Source organism: Chiloscyllium plagiosum, unplaced genomic scaffold, assembly GCF_037043375.1.
Source record: "Chiloscyllium plagiosum isolate Xiang-an unplaced genomic scaffold, Cpla_swu_hap1 HiC_scaffold_35, whole genome shotgun sequence".
NCBI lineage: Eukaryota > Metazoa > Chordata > Chondrichthyes > Orectolobiformes > Hemiscylliidae > Chiloscyllium > Chiloscyllium plagiosum.
The window spans coordinates 49,530,411-49,546,184 of record NW_028270173.1 but is presented as its reverse complement, the minus strand read 5'-3'; the positions used below and the strand labels follow the sequence as shown (position 1 = coordinate 49,546,184).

The 15,774-nt window shown below is 48.6% G+C and overlaps 1 protein-coding gene across 1 annotated transcript in view; it reads left to right on the top strand.

The window, feature by feature from the left end:
* Positions 1-10,405: 10,405 nt before the first annotated feature.
* LOC148140821 (class I histocompatibility antigen, F10 alpha chain-like) overlaps positions 10,406-15,774 on the top strand; it is a 28,400-nt gene continuing 23,031 nt past the window's right edge. The window contains exons 1-2 of the mRNA XM_087979593.1: positions 10,406-10,586; positions 11,770-12,030. Coding sequence (XP_087835719.1) covers positions 10,535-10,586; positions 11,770-12,030 — 313 coding nt within the window. The 5' untranslated portion in view covers positions 10,406-10,534. The remainder of the gene's footprint in view (positions 10,587-11,769; positions 12,031-15,774) is intronic.

The window sequence follows — 15,774 nt, the reverse complement described above, 5'->3', positions numbered from 1 at the left end:
GTTGGGAATGATGGAGAAGGTAATGGGAGGTGTAGAGTAGATTCCCTACAGTGTGGAAACAGACCCTTCAGCCCAACAAGTCCACACAGACCCTCCAAAGAGTAACCTGCCCAGACCCATTCCCCTACCCTATATTTACCCCTGACTAACACACCTAACACTATGGGCAATGTAACATGGCCAATTCACCTGACCTGCACATCTTTGGATTGTGGGCAGAAACTGGAGCACCCGGAGGAAACCCACACAGACACGGGGAGAGTGTGCAAACTCCGCACAGTCACCCGAGGTGGGAATTGTACCCGGGTCCCTGGTGCTGTGCGGCAACAGTGCTAACCACTGAGCCACCGTGCTGCCCCTATTAGAGTGTAGAGTTATATTTGCCAGGGTGTTGCTCAGGGTGATGGGTCCGTCTCCTCACAATGCTGTTTCTCAGCCAACACTCGCTTATCGTCCTGTTTCTCGACTCCATGTCCCCAGTGTCTCTCCTTCGAATTGTCACCCTCCATTCTCTTCCCCCACTGCCCCTCCCTCCACTCACTCACCCTTAATTCCCACTGGGGGGGGGGCTCGGAGAGTCTGGTTAGTTAGTGCTGAGGGCGATTAAATCCTGGGTCCAGTGAGTGGTAGAGAATATCTCACACTGTCTCATTTTATATTTGATATAACTTCTCACATTCTGTTTTTATTTTCTCAGCTTCTGATATCTCTGGTGCAGCTTCTTCATGATTCAGTAAGTGACATGTCAACTTTTCTCTGACTGAAATTTATTCAGATTAATATTCTCTAGATTTATTTGTAGCATTTTCACATCCCTCCTGACCCTGTCCCACCCTCCCAGACACTGTTAAACCCTGTCAGACTAATTCCCCTCCCCTCCTGACCCTGTCCCACCCTCCCAGTCACTGTTAAACCCTGTCAGACTAATTCCCCTCCCCTCCTGACCCTGTCCCACCCTCCCAGTCACTGTTAAACCCTGTCAGACTAATTCTCCTCCCCGCCTGACCCTGTCCCACCCTCCCAGACACTGTTAGACCCTGTCGGACTAATTCCCCTCCCCTCCTGACCCTGTCGCACCCTCCCAGACACTGTTAGACCCTGTCGGACTAATTCCCCTCCCCTCCTGACCCTGTCGCACCCTCCCAGACACTGTTAGACCCTGTCAGACTAATTCCCCTCCCCTCCTGACGCTGTCCCACCCTCCCAGACACTGTTAGACCCTGTCAGATTAATCCCCCTCCCCTCCTGACTCTGTCGCACCCTCCCAGACACTGTTAAACCCTGTCAGATTAATTCCCCTCCCCTCCTGACCCTGTCGCACCCTCCCAGACACTGTTAAACCCTGTCAGACTAATTCCCCTCCCCTCCTGACCCTGTCGCACCCTCCCAGACACTGTTAAACCCTGTCAGATTAATCCCCCTCCCCTCCTGACCCTGTCGCACCCTCCCAGACACTGTTAAACCCTGTCAGATTAATCCCCCTCCCCTCCTGACCCTGTCGCACCCTCCCAGACACTGTTAAACCCTGTCAGATTAATTCCCTTCCCCTCCTGACCCTGTCCCACCCTCCCAGACACTGTTAAACCCTGTCAGATTAATCCCCCTCCCCTCCTGACCCTGTCCCACCCTCCAAGACACTGTTAAACCATGTCAGACTAATTCCCCTCCCCTCCTGACTCTGTCCCACCCTCCCAAACACTGTTAAACCCTGTCAGTCTAGTTCCCCTCCCCTCCTGACACTGTTCCACCCTCCCAGACACTGTTAAACCCTGTCAGAATAATTCCTTCCCCTCCTGACCCTGTCCAACCCTCCCAGACACTGTTAAATGCTATCAGACTAATCCCACTCCCCTCCTGACCCTGTCCCACCCTCCCAGACACTGTTAATCCCTGTCAGACTAATCCCCCTCCCCTCCAAACCCTGTCCCACCCTCCCAGTCACTGTTAAACCCTGTCAGACTAATTCCACTCCCCTCCTGACCCTGTCACACCCTCCCAGACACTGTTAAACCTTGTCAGACTAATCCCCCACCCCTCCTGACCCTGTCCCACCCTCCCAGACACTGTTAAATGCTATCAGACTAATCCCACTCCCCTCCTGACCCTGTCCCACCCTCCCAGACACAGTTAATCCCTGTCAGACTAATTCCCCTCCCCTCCTGACCCTGTACTACCCTCCCAGACACTGTTAATCCCTGTCAGACTCATTCCCCTCCCGACCCTGTCCCACCCTCCCAGACACTGTTAAATGCTATCAGACTAATCCCACTCCCCTCCTGACCCTGTCCCACCCTCGCAGACACAGTTAATCCCTGTCAGACTAATTCCCCTCCCCTCCTGACCCTGTCCCACCCTCCCAGACACTGTTAAATGCTATCAGACTAATCCCACTCCCCTCCTGACCCTGTCCCACCCTCCCAGACACAGTTAAACCCTGTCAGACTAATTCCCCTCCCCTCCTGACCCTCTCCCACACTCCTAGTCACTGTTAAACCCTGTCAGACTAATTCCCCTCCCTTCCTGACCTGTCCCACCCTCCCAGACACTGTTAAATCCTGTCAGACTAATTCCCCTCCCCTCCTGACCTGTCCCACCCTCCAGAAACTGTTAAACCCTGTCAGACTAATTCCCCTCCCCTCCTGACCTGTCCCACCCTCCCAGACACTGTTAAACCCTGTCAGACTAATTCCCCTCCCCTCCTGACCCTGTTCCATCCTCCCAGACACTGTTAAACCCTGTCAGACTAACTCCCCTCCCCTCCTGACCCTGTCCCATCCTCCCAGACACTGTTAAACCCTGTCAGACTAACTCCCCTCCCCTCCTGACCCTGTCCCACCCTCCCAGACACTGTTAAACGCTATCAGACTAATCCCCCTCACCTCCTGACCCTGTCCCACCCTCCTATTCACTGTTAAACCCTTTCAGACTAATTCCCCTCCCCTCCTGACCTGTCCCACCCTCCCAGACACTGTTAAATCCTGTCAGACTAATTCCCCTCCCCTCCTGACCTGTCTCACCCTCCCAGACACTGTTAAACCATGTCAGACTAATTCCCCTCCCCTCCTGACCCTGTCCCATCCTCCCAGACACTGTTAAACCCTGTCAGACTAACTCCCCTCCCCTCCTGACCCTGTCCTACCCTCCCAGACACTGTTATACCCTGTCAGACTAATTCCCCTCCCCTCCTGACCCTGTCCCGCACTCTCAGTCGCTGTTAAACCCTGTCAGACTAATTCCCCTCCCCTCCTGACCCTGTCCCACCCTCCCAGACACTGTTAAACCCTGTCAGACTAATTCCCCTCCCCTCCTGACCCTGCCCCACCCTCCCAGACACTGTTAAACCCTGTCAGACTAATTCCCCTCCCCTCCTGACCCTGTCCCACACTTCCAGTCGCTGTTAAACCCTGTCAGACTAATTCCCCTCCCCTCCTGATCTGTCCCACCCTCCCAGTCACTGTTGAACCCTGTCAGACTAATTCCCCTCCCCTCCTGACCCTGTCCCACCCTCCCAGACACTGTTAAACCCTGTCAGACTAATCCCCCTCCCCTCCTGACCCTGTCCCACCCTCCCAGACACTGTTAATCTCTGTCAGACTAATTCCCCTCCCCTCCTGACACTGTCCCACCCTCCCAGTCACTGTTGAACCTGTCAGACTAATTCCCCTCCCCTCCTGACCCTGTTCCACCCTCCCTGACACTGTTAAACCCTGTCAGACTAATCCCCCTCCCCTCCTGACCCTGTCCCACCGTCCCAGACACTGTTAAACACTGTCAGACTAATTCCCCTCCCCTCCTGACCCTGTCCCACCCTCCCAGACACTGTTAATCCCTGTCAGACTAATTCCCCTCCCCTCCTGACACTGTCCCACCCTCCCAGTCACGGTTGAACCCTGTCAGACTAATTCCCCTCCCCTCCTGACCCTGTCCCACCCTCCCTGACACTGTTAAACCCTGTCAGACTAATCCCCCTCCCCTCCTGACCCTGTCCCACCCTCCCAGACACTGTTAAACACTGTTGGACTAATTCCCCTCCCCTCCTGACCCTGTCCCACCCTCCCAGACACTGTTAAACCCTGTCAGACTAATCCCCCTCCCCTCCTGACGCTGTCCCACCCTCCCAGTCACTGTTAAACCCTATCAGACTAACTCCCCTCCCCTCCCCACCCTGAAGTGATTGCCTCGTGTCTGTCCATTCCTGACCTTGTGGGTTTCCTGGCCCCCCGTACAGGACATTCCCGGAGCCTCATTGCAGAATAACAGGATTCTCCTGTTCCAGTGTGAACATGGACATCATTGGCCATCCTTCCATATCACAGCAGACACACAGAATTACAACTCATTGTTCACACTCAATTCCTTCAGGACTGAGGTCAATTTTTCTGGGAATGTGTTTCCACAGATTGAGCAGTGGATCCCAGATCCCCAGGTTTGGATCCTGCTTCTTCAAGTGAGACCTTCTCAAGTCGTGTTTCCATCCCGTCTCAGAAATGTGAGCAGTGTCACCGTCAGAGGGATCTTCACAGATGGTTCCTCCCTCACACTTTCTCATCCTCACTGTCTTCAGTCGGTCACTGATTTACCTGAAATGAAGCAACATCCCGAGGCAACTCAGAGGCAATTTTTATATTGAAGGAATTGATTTTGCATCTGACATTAACAAATTTCAAATGTTATGTAAATCTCTGTACATAAATATCAGTTTTACATATTCTAATTCTTAAATAAATATATAAATATTATAAATCTGAGTTATTGGTGAATACTAAAATCTATCACTACTTATCACCATTGTTTAACTACAATCACCAATATGTGTCATTTGTAATCATTAAAAGTTATTTATTGACTTATTAATTTTGATTTTTTATTAATATTTCACAAGAACGATTCTATTCATTTACACAGCAGCAGCTTGTGGCTCTTGGAACCAGCAGATGCTGAGCTTCAATTCAATGTGAACTGGGGGAGTTAAGACCATATCCATCTGCCTCTATTGTAAAATCCAAGTCCCAGATGATAACTCCATACCCATCAACACAATAAGGGAAAGTCCATTCCCAGAGAGTGGGAACACACAAGTGTGAGGGAATGGAGATTGTGTCAGAACCTGATGGAGATTCTGGACATCGCTTCCATTCCATCGATATTCCCTGAGGATGTGAGTGTGTGTGGTGGGTTTGATCAACATCAGACTTGTACTAAAGGACATAGCTGCGAGACTGGGTCTGCAGCAGGTAGTGAGGGAACCAACAAGAGGGAAAAACATACTTGATTCCATCTTTCCAATCTGCCAGCTGCAGGTACAAATGTCCATGACAGTCTCAGTGAGAGTGACCATCGCACTGTCCTTGTGGAGGCAAAGTCCCACTGTCACATTGGGAATAGCCTCCATCATATTGTGTGGCACTATCACTGTGTTAAATGGAACAGACTTGGATCAGATCTAGCAGCTCAAGCCTGGGTATCCACGAGGCACTGTGGGCTACCAACAGCAGCAGAATCATACTCCAGCACAATCTGTAACCTCATGGCCTGGCATAGCCCCCACTGAACCATTAGCACCAAGCCAGGGAATTAACCCTGGTTCAATGGGGAGTGCAGGAGGGCATGCCAGGAGCAGCACCAGGCATACCTGAAGATGAGGTGTCAACCTGGTGAAGCCACCAAACAGGATGACTTGCATGTCACATAACATAAGCTGCAAGTGATAGACAGAGCTAAGCGATCCCACAACCAACAGATCCGATCTCAGCTCTGCAGTCCTGCCACATCCAGCCAACTCACTGGAGGCTCCACAAATATTCCCACTCTCACTGATGAAACAGCCCATTACATCAGTGTGAAAGATAGGCCTGAAGGTTTCACAGCAATCTTCAGTCAGAAGTGTCATCTCAGCCTCCTCCAGTGGTCCCCAGCATTACAGATACCAGTCTTCAGCCAATTCAATTCACTCCATGTGATATCAAGAAACAGTTGAAGACACTGGGTACTACAAAGGATTCAGGCCCTGACAACATTCAGGCAATAGTACTGAAGGCTTGTGCTCGAGAACTTGCCACTCCCCTATCCAAACTGTTCCAGTCCAGTTACAACACTGGCATCTACCCACCAATGTAGAAAATTGCCCAGGTATATCTTAGACACAAAAAGCAGGACAAACCCAATCTGCCCCATCAGTCTCCTCTCGATCATCAGTAAAGTGATGGAAGGTGTCATTAACAGTGCGATCAAGCAGCACCTGCTCAGCAATAACCTGCTCAGTGACGCCCAGTTTGGGCTCTGCCAGGGCCACTCAGCTCCTGACCTCAATACAGCCTTGGTTCGAACATGGACAAAAGAGCTGAATTCCAGAGGGGAGGTGGGAGTGACAGCCCCTGACATCAAGGCTGCACTCAACCGAGTGTGGCATCATGGAACTCGAGCAGAACTGGAATCAATGGGTATTGGGGGAAACTCTCCAGTGGATAGAGTCACACCTGACACATAGGAAGGTGGTCTTGGTTGTTGGAGGTCAGTCATCTCAGCTCCAGGAAAGCTCTGCAGGAGTCCCTCAGCGTGGTGGCCTAGGCCCAACCGTCTTCAGCTGCTTCATCAATGACCTTCCCTCCATCATAAGGTCAGAAATGGGGATGTTTGCCAGTGATTGCACAATGTTCAGCACTATTTGCAACTCCTCAGACACTGAAGCAGTCCATGTTCAAATGCAACAAGATCTGGACAATATCCAGGCTTGGGCTGACAAGAGGCAAGTAACATTTGCGCCACACAAATGCCAAGTTATAACCATCACCAACAATAGACAATCTCACCACCACCCCTTGTCATTCAATGGTGTTACCATCACTGAATCCACCCACTGTCAACAGCCTGCGAGTTATCATTGATCAGAAACTCAACTGGTCTCACCACATAAATGCAGTGTCTACAAGAGCAGGTCAGAGGCTAGAGATACTGCAGCAAGTAACTTGTCTCCTTATTTCCCAAAGCCTGTCCACCAACTACAAGACACAGGTCAGGAGTGTGATGGAATACTCCCTGCTTGCCTGGATGAGTACAGCCATCTCAACACTGAAGAAGCTTGATACCATCCAGGACCTAGCAACCCAACTGATTGGCACTGTATCCACCAACATCCAGTCCCACCACCACTGACACTCAGTTACAGCAGTGTTTGCTATCTACAGAATTTCATCAAAGATCCTTAAACAGTGCCTTCCAAACCCACAACCACCTCCATCTGGAAGGTCAAGGTCAGCAGATATATGGGAACACCACCACCTTCATGTTCCCCTCCAAGCCACTCACCATCCTGACTCGGAAATATGTCACCATCCCTTCACTGTTGCTGGTCAAAATCCTGGATTTCCTTCCCTAATGGCATTGTGGCTCAACCCACAGGAGGTAGACTGCAGCAGTTCAAGAAGGCAGATCACCACCACCTTCTCAAGGGCAACTAGGGACGGGTAATAAATGCTGGCCAGTCAGAGACACCCACATCCCACAAAAACAGAATCAATACAAAAACTGGGGGAGGTGTGATACATGGTTATTGTCTCTGGAGGAGGAATCCCGTGACCAAAGTATCATTCCAGAATGAGAAGCCTCTTTCTCCTCCAGGGAGTTGTTCAATGTTCACACCTGGATGTGACAGGACAGCAGAGCTTCGATCTTATCTATCGGTTGTGGAATCACTAAGTTCTGACTCTACTCCCTCTGCTGTTTACTGCACGATCAGTCCTGATCTGTCACTTCACTGACCAACACCATCACTTACAAGTTCCCCTCCAAGCCACTCACCATCCTGACTTGGAAATATATTGCACTTGGTTCACTGTCACTGGGTCAAAATCCTGGAATTCCCTCCCACCACCACATGAGCTGCTGCTGTTCAGGAAGGAAGCTCACCCCCACCTTCTCAAGGACCGTTAGGGACGGGAAATAAATTCCAGCAGCCAGTGATTCCCATGTCTCTCCAGTAAATAAAAAAGACATCACTTTTCATCTCTCCTTGGTCCTGCTCCTGTGATCCCTCCCACATTCCTCATTGAACCGGGGTTGGTCCCCTGGCTTGGTGGTAATGAGAGACTGGGGGTTGGGGTGAGCCATGAGGTTACAGTTTGTATTGGATGGCAGTTCTGCTGGTGTTGATGACCCACAGTACCTCATGGACACACAGTCTTCATCTGCTCGATCTGTTCACATCCCACAGGAGGGGCTTGGGGGTGTGCCATGAGGTTTAATGGGGAAATGTGTTCTCACAAGATGGTTATTGGTAGGAGCAGGGTGCAGTGAACGTGCTGTAAACCGCCCCCCCCCCCCACACTGGGTTGTCTGTACCTGACTCTCGACATCAATCCCCCCCTCTCCCCCCACACTGGGATCTCTGTACCTGATTCTCACCATCAATCCCCCCACCCCCCACACACTGGGCTCTCTGTACCTGACCCTCACCATCAACTCCCCCCCCCCCACCAACCCTCACACTGGGATCTCTGTACCTGATTCTCAACATCAATTCCCCCCCCCCCCCGGGTTCTCTGTACCTGACTCTCACCATCAATCCCCCCCCACCCGGGTTCTCTGTACCTGTACCAACCGGATTCACTGTAATTAAAAGTTTCAATCAATTCTGAAATAAATCCTTTTCACAATAGCCCACAGGCCAACCTGACTCTCTGTAATTAATCCACTCCATGTTCCCTCACATTAAACTCTCTGTCAGGTTTAGCTCATTGACCATTGACTGGGTGATGAATCTCTCTCATTGTAACTGTGTCCTCCTGTTCTGAATCTCTCGGTTTAGTTTAAAACCAATCTCAGATTTCTCATTTCCAGACTGTTTAATGTTTTATAAATCCCATCAGGTGCTTCCTTTCCTGGTAGAATAGCCCAATTCTCTTTGCCACATGACCCAGAACCTTGACCCTGGGGGTGAGCCTGGGTGTTTCTCTCTCTGCACTCCCCCCTTCCACACTCCCCCCTCCCAGGGTCTGAGTGTCTCCCCTGTGACTGTGTTCTGAATTAGACTCAGTACCAGGAAGAACACCAGGGTCCATGGGATTCCCAGCCAGCCCAGGGTTAGCAGTGACTGATACTGACCTGTGACCCATGACCCAGAGTGGCACCACGGCTCAGTGGTTAACACTTCTGCCTCACAGCACCAGGGACCTGAGGTTGATTCCAGCCTTGGGCGACAGTCTGTGTGGAGTTTCCCTGAGTCTGCATGGGGTTCCTCCGGGTGCTCCAGTTTCCTGCCGCAGTCGAACAGGTGCACCTTGGGTGGATTGGCCATGCTCAATTGCCCAGTGTCCAGGGTTTATTTTTTGGCTAACATGTGCAGGGATGTGTATGTTGGGTGGATTTGCTGGAGGGATTCTATAATTCATGAATGGCCTTTCATCTCCAAGTTCCCAGAGACAGAATGGAAAGCTGAATTCTGTACTCATCAGGAGAGACTCAGGAAAAACACAGGGAGGGAAAGGAAAGGATCAGCAGCATTCTGGTAATACATTGTCCCTATTCCAATCAGGGACTGGGAATTAAACACTGAGGGGAAACAGCTTCTATTTATAAACTGGAAAAACCGATAATACAACAATCTTTGGAGACTGCATCCTATTTGTTGAGAAATTTGATCCATTGTTTGATGTGAAGCTGCAGAAGCAGAAAAATGGAACAAGTGCTAAGTGATGACCCGGTCCCAGTGACGGGGAAGCTCCAGCACAGCCAGGCTGAGGTTCAGGCTCTGAGTCAGTAAGGCTGGGGCTGAGAAGAGGCCTCCCCCACCAGCTCAATGAGCATCTGGACAGCACTAGGACCCTGGGATCCCCCTCTCACAGTAAACAGATGGCTCAGTCCTTCCAACTGGGGGAGGTGACGGTACATTGGGATAGTCCCTGGGGCATAGAGTCATAGAGATGTACAGCACAGAAACAGACCCTGCAGTCCAACTTCTCCATGTATCTGACATTGTACCTATTACCCGTGTGTGTACATCTTTCTACAGTCCTGAGTGAGCTGTGTATGGGTGCACACTGAACACTCTATGTGTATCTGCCTATCTCCCTTCCCTTATCCCGGTTCCGTTACTTCACTATCAGCCTCTTCTCGGCCACTTTGTGTTATTGCCTGTCCTGAAGTCTGCATTGGAGGATGGTCACCGGGAGATCTGAAGCTGAATGTCCCTGCCCGCTGAAGTGTTCCCCACCTGGGAGGGAGCACACGCCTGCCTGGTGATGACTGAGCTGTTTCCCTGAGGGTAACCCAACCTGTCTGAGTGTGATCCTCCTGGGAACTGGTGACAGGAATCTGTTCATCTCTTTATTGGGTATTTTACTGAGACTGGGACCAATCATTGACTCTCTGCTTCTGCAGCTTGAAGTTCAGGAAATGATCTGCAGCTCAGCATTGACATGGAGTGGCGGGGGAGAAGGTGGTTTGTTCTTATAGACTCTAACAGCAGTTGATCCCATTCCCTCACCCTGAATGTTTTATTCCCAATCCCTGATGGGAATAGGGAGAGTGGATTCCCAGAATGTTGCTGATCCTTCTCTCCATCTCCCTGTGTTTTTCCCGGGTCTCTCCCGGTAAGTACAGAATTCAGCTTTCCATTCTCTCTCTCTCTCTCTCTCTGTGTCTGGGGTGAATGTGAATCTCTTGGGGAGAGTTTGAAATGGGGGATGTTTGATCAGCCGCCTGTTATACAGCCAGCCTGATCTTTTACACATTGAAGGCAGCACAGTCTGGGAGACTCTGATGGGATTTGTGTCCAGGTCTCCTGACAGCAGGATGTAGACACCCTGAGATCAGAGAAGCTCCGAGCAAATGGGAAATGGTTCCAATGGAGAATTTTAATTTTCACATCGATTGGGAGAAGCCAGACAGCTTCATCATTCCTGGTCTCAAGTCTTGTAACACTGCGGGGGGGAGAAGGATACTCCATGTTTAACCCAGCCCAGGCTCAGCTGTGATGCCCTCATGGTTGAATAGGCCGGGTTATCTCAGACACCAACATCCTATTGGCCGTGTATAAAGGGCTGATTAAAAAGCTCAGTGAAGGACAGTGAGGATCCTGCTCTGGATTGTCCATCCCCCTGTTTGACAGAGAGACTGTTCACACAGTGACTGTCCCCCACGGTCTCACACTTCATCCTCCCAAAATATTCCTGTTTCTCTTCATTTCAATCGGATTCACTCACCCCATATCTTTCCTGGTTATGGATAAACCTGCCCTCGGATTATCCTGAATTCCTCACTCCAGATGGACCATGGGCAGGAGAGTTCCTTCAATATTTTTCTTCCATTTATGCCAGATTCCTGTTCCAGGTTAGTGATTTTCTGTTTAATATCCAGTCACTGGATTGTGTCCCAGCCTCTCCCTGTGTCCACACTGACTCCATCAAGTATCTGAGTGACCCTGATTCTGTGTTTACTCCCTGTTCTGAGAGGCTGCAGCAGCTAATTCTGACCCAGTTGAATCTGATTCTGTTGATTATATCAGACAGGATTCTGACAGTGTTATAATTTGGTGGGTTATTGGAGATTGTCACTGTGTGGATGGGCCTCACTTTGACCAGCTAGAAGTGTGTGCAATTGTTTTCAGCCTGACCTTTACAGATATAACATGTGGAAAGTGATTTTGAGGACACTCTCTCACATTGTGATGTCCCTGATGTCTGTGAGGTGATTCTGGTTTTGTGGCCCAGGTACATTAATATGATGTTTATGTTGGTGTTGAGTAACTTCCTGCTTTCATTGTTTGTTTTACAGAGACTAATGTATACAGTGGAATGTATACAATTGTTTCTGGAATTAATGACTTTCCTGAGGTTACAAGCACTGCAACAGTCAATGGAGTTATAATAGCTTCTTATGACAGTAAAACCAATCAGAACATCCCCAGGCAGCAGTTCATGGCAGAATTCTTCAATGTGAATTTCTGGGATTATGTCACAGAGATAGTGAACAGACATGCAAACATGGCAAGGGAAACAATGAGTGCAATAATGAAGAGGACAAACCAGACATCTGGTAAGATGTGACTGATTGAATTTCCCTGTTGGTTTTTCCCTTTCATCATAATACTTCATTCATTCCCCAACACTGACAATTTGGCCCCAGGACTGGGAGAGACATGATAGGCCTCCCCTATTTCTGTGAGCCTTTTCCACTCCTAGTGCACCACCAGCATTCACCCCACCTCTTCATATCTTTTGAGGGAAAATAGGGAAACAGTGTGGTCAAAATGTTTTACATAGGTTTAATAAAGCATCTTAGATTTTATAGTCCATTCCTCTGTTTGCAAAACCCATTGAAATCTCAGCTTTCAGTGTGACCCACCTTCCAATCATTGCTTTCTCAGATGTTAGACTTTATCTGTGAGAGTCTGAATCACGAAGCAGATTCAGGTAACCTTTAATGTGATCGATAGCTTCAGTTACAGCATTGCAAAAAGGCACACAAAAAGCTTCAGAATGTCTGAACTTATACAGTTTAAGCTTAGAGTATGCACCCCCTCCAACTCCTCATCAAATATCAATGCATCAAATCTCTTCTCTGAATGTAAAGACTGTATGTGTCTGAATAGCATCATCACCTGTACATGCCCCAAAGATTTCTTTGAATAAAATAGATTTTTGAAATTAAAAAATAAATTAACCATGGGCAGCCAGCAGCCATTTTGTGCCGCTCAGTCCTGGGAGCCCTGACACCAGACAATGTCACACAACTTGGTTCTTCCTGTTATGTGAGTATCTCTGTTTCTTCAAACCTGGCCCTATGCAGTAACACCTTACAGGCACCTCGAAAGTAGAAATGTCACTGCAGCATATCACAGGGTAGGAAAGGATTGCAGATGCTGGAAATCTGAAATTTAAACAGAAAATGCTGGAAATTCAAAGCTGGCCAGACTGCATCCGCCAAGAGAGAAAGAGAGTCGATCAAGGGTTGTGTAAAGATTTGTAGCTCGGGTGCCGGTTGCCGTGGTTATGGGTATGTTCACCGAGCTGAGAAGTTGATGTGCAGATGTTTTGTCCCCTGTCTAGGTGACATCTTCAGTGTTTCGGAGCCTCCTGTGAAGTGCTTCTGTACTGTGTCCTCTGGAATGTATTTGGTTCCATTCCTGCTGCTTCCGGTTGCTGGTTCTGGTTGTTCGTTGGAGTGGCCGGTATATTGGGTCTAGGTCACTGCGTTTCTTAATCGAGTCCGTGGATGAGTGCCAAGCTTCTAGAAATTCTCTGGCTGTCCTCTGTTTAGTTTGTCCTACGATCGTTGTGCGAGTTTCCCTTCTTGAGATTCTTACACGATTGATGCAACTGCAATACGCCAACTTCTGTGAACAGCCACAACTTATTTAAGCAAGTACAAGCTTTTTGGAGAATCACTTAACACTGTTCATGATGCTTGCAGAGCATGTCAAGTGAGGGTCACTGAATAAGGGAACAGTCCTCTCTTTATACACAGTCAGTCATGCTTGTGAGACACAACCCCCTGTCACTCTGCCATAGTCAAATGCCCAGGAACAGGCATTGTATATGCCACCAAAAACATTTAAAGTGATTGTTTTGAGAAATAATGTGTGATTAGATTATTCCTTATTTTTCTACTGCCATCTGCAATAGTTGAGCATTTGTAGAGTCTGATGAGATTGTCACACCTTGCCTGCAAGACAGACAAACAACACCCCCAACAACCTCCCAGAGTCATTTAGCATTTAATTTCTGACATGTGAGGAGAACAAATTAACCATTTAACATCTTAGTTGTGTCAACAAGTTGAATTGGTGGTCTTTGTCATCTCTACCAGGGACAGCTGGTTGTGGTGTTGAGTGGTTAGTTGGTGTTCATGGATACAGATTGCTAGTTGTCTGCCTATTTGTCCTATATAGTGTTTCATGCAGTCTTCGTATGGAATCTCACCCAGATAACTGTCGTGTTGTCTTCTCTGCTGTTGGTTAGTCATTTGGTTTTGGAGTGCCGTTCTCTTTCTGTGTGTCGCAAAAGAACTCCAACAAAAACTGAACCATCTTCTCAGTGGATCCAAACACTCCATACAATCATCACAGGGATTCCTAGACAACATCAAGAACATAAACAGAGGTAAGGATGAAGCAACGGTCTCATTCGATGGAACAACACTGTTCACTTCAATTGACAAAACTCTCGCCAGAGAGACAATAACCAACCTCCAGGACAAACAGAACAGGCGACACGACAGGGAACCTCCCAACAAGGACTGCAGAGTCACACTACTAGACCTGTGCTTGAGGACACACTTCCCATTCAACAACCAAATACATGAACAGATCAATGGGACACCTATGGGCTCACCCATCTCCAGGCTCAGAGCACAAGCAGTGATGCAGAAACTGGAACAAACAGCCCTCCCATAAATCCAACCCAAACTCTGAATCAGATACATGGATGACATTTTTGTAGTTATTAAGAGAACAGATATAGAGAACACATACTATATTATTGACTCTGGTCATAGGGATCAGATTTACGAGAGGGGAAGAAACCAACAGCCAACTCCCATTCCTGGATGTGACGGTAGAAAGACCACAGAGCGGTGAATGTACCACAACAGTGTCCAGAAAAGCCACGCACATGGACCACGTCCTGAACTACAACAGCAACCACCCAAACACACACAAGAGAAGTTGCATGAGGACCCTGTTCAAAAGGGCTACAACACACTGCAGCTCTCCCGGCCTACGAAAGGAAGAAGAAGAACACCTCTACAGAGTCTTCACCAAGAAGGGATACTCTCGCAACTTCATCTGCAGATGCCTAACAGGCAAACAATACAACCAAGACATGCCACAACCCAACACACAAACCGTTCTACCCTTATATAAAAACGTCTCAGACTGACAGCCAGATTTCTCCACCCACTGGGATCCATGACTGTCCATAAACTGACAGGCACGCTCGGACATCACTCACCAGGACAAACGACCCCATGCCCATCATGTGCTAGACTTACGCAATTTACAGGATTCCATACGAAGACTGTATGAAACACTCTCTAGGACAAACAGGCAGACAACTAGCAATCCACATCCATGAACACCAACTAATCACTCAACCCCATGACCAGCTGTCCCTGATAGCCACACACAGCAACGACAAAGACCACAAATTCAACTGAGTCAACACAACGATCAGAGTCTAAAACCAAACAGAGGACAACCAGAGAATTTCTATGTCATGGCACTCATCCACAAACTCGATCACCAAGCACAGTGACCTAGACCTACAACGAACAACCTGAAGCAGCAGGAATGGAACCAAATAAATTCCAGAGGACACAGTACTGCAGCACTTCACAGGAGGCTCCGAAACACTGAAGATGTCACCTAGACAGGGGACAAAATGTCTGCACATCAACTTCCCAGCTCAGGGAACATACCCACTGTTAGAAACGAAAATCGCTTCTCAATAATCGCTCTAGACAAATTCAGGAAAACAAAGTTTTATTAACAAGTCAAGTCTGCAGAGTCGGGCACCCTTAAAGAAAAAGGCGCGCAGAGGCTTACAAAGTTCTCGTTTAAATACAGTATAAGCTCCTCCCCTCTATAGCTCCAAAGAGCCACGAGGTTCACATTTTAAAAGAAATCATTATTTTAAAGTCTGTAACAAATGTCTCCAGAGTCTCTAGAGTTGTTGTTTTTCTCACCCCGTAGTCTCATTAGTCAAAGACCTATTCTTCTTTGTCTGTCTAGGGTCTTATCAGCAGATGTTTTCTGCATTAATTTGTAACTGATGTCTTCTC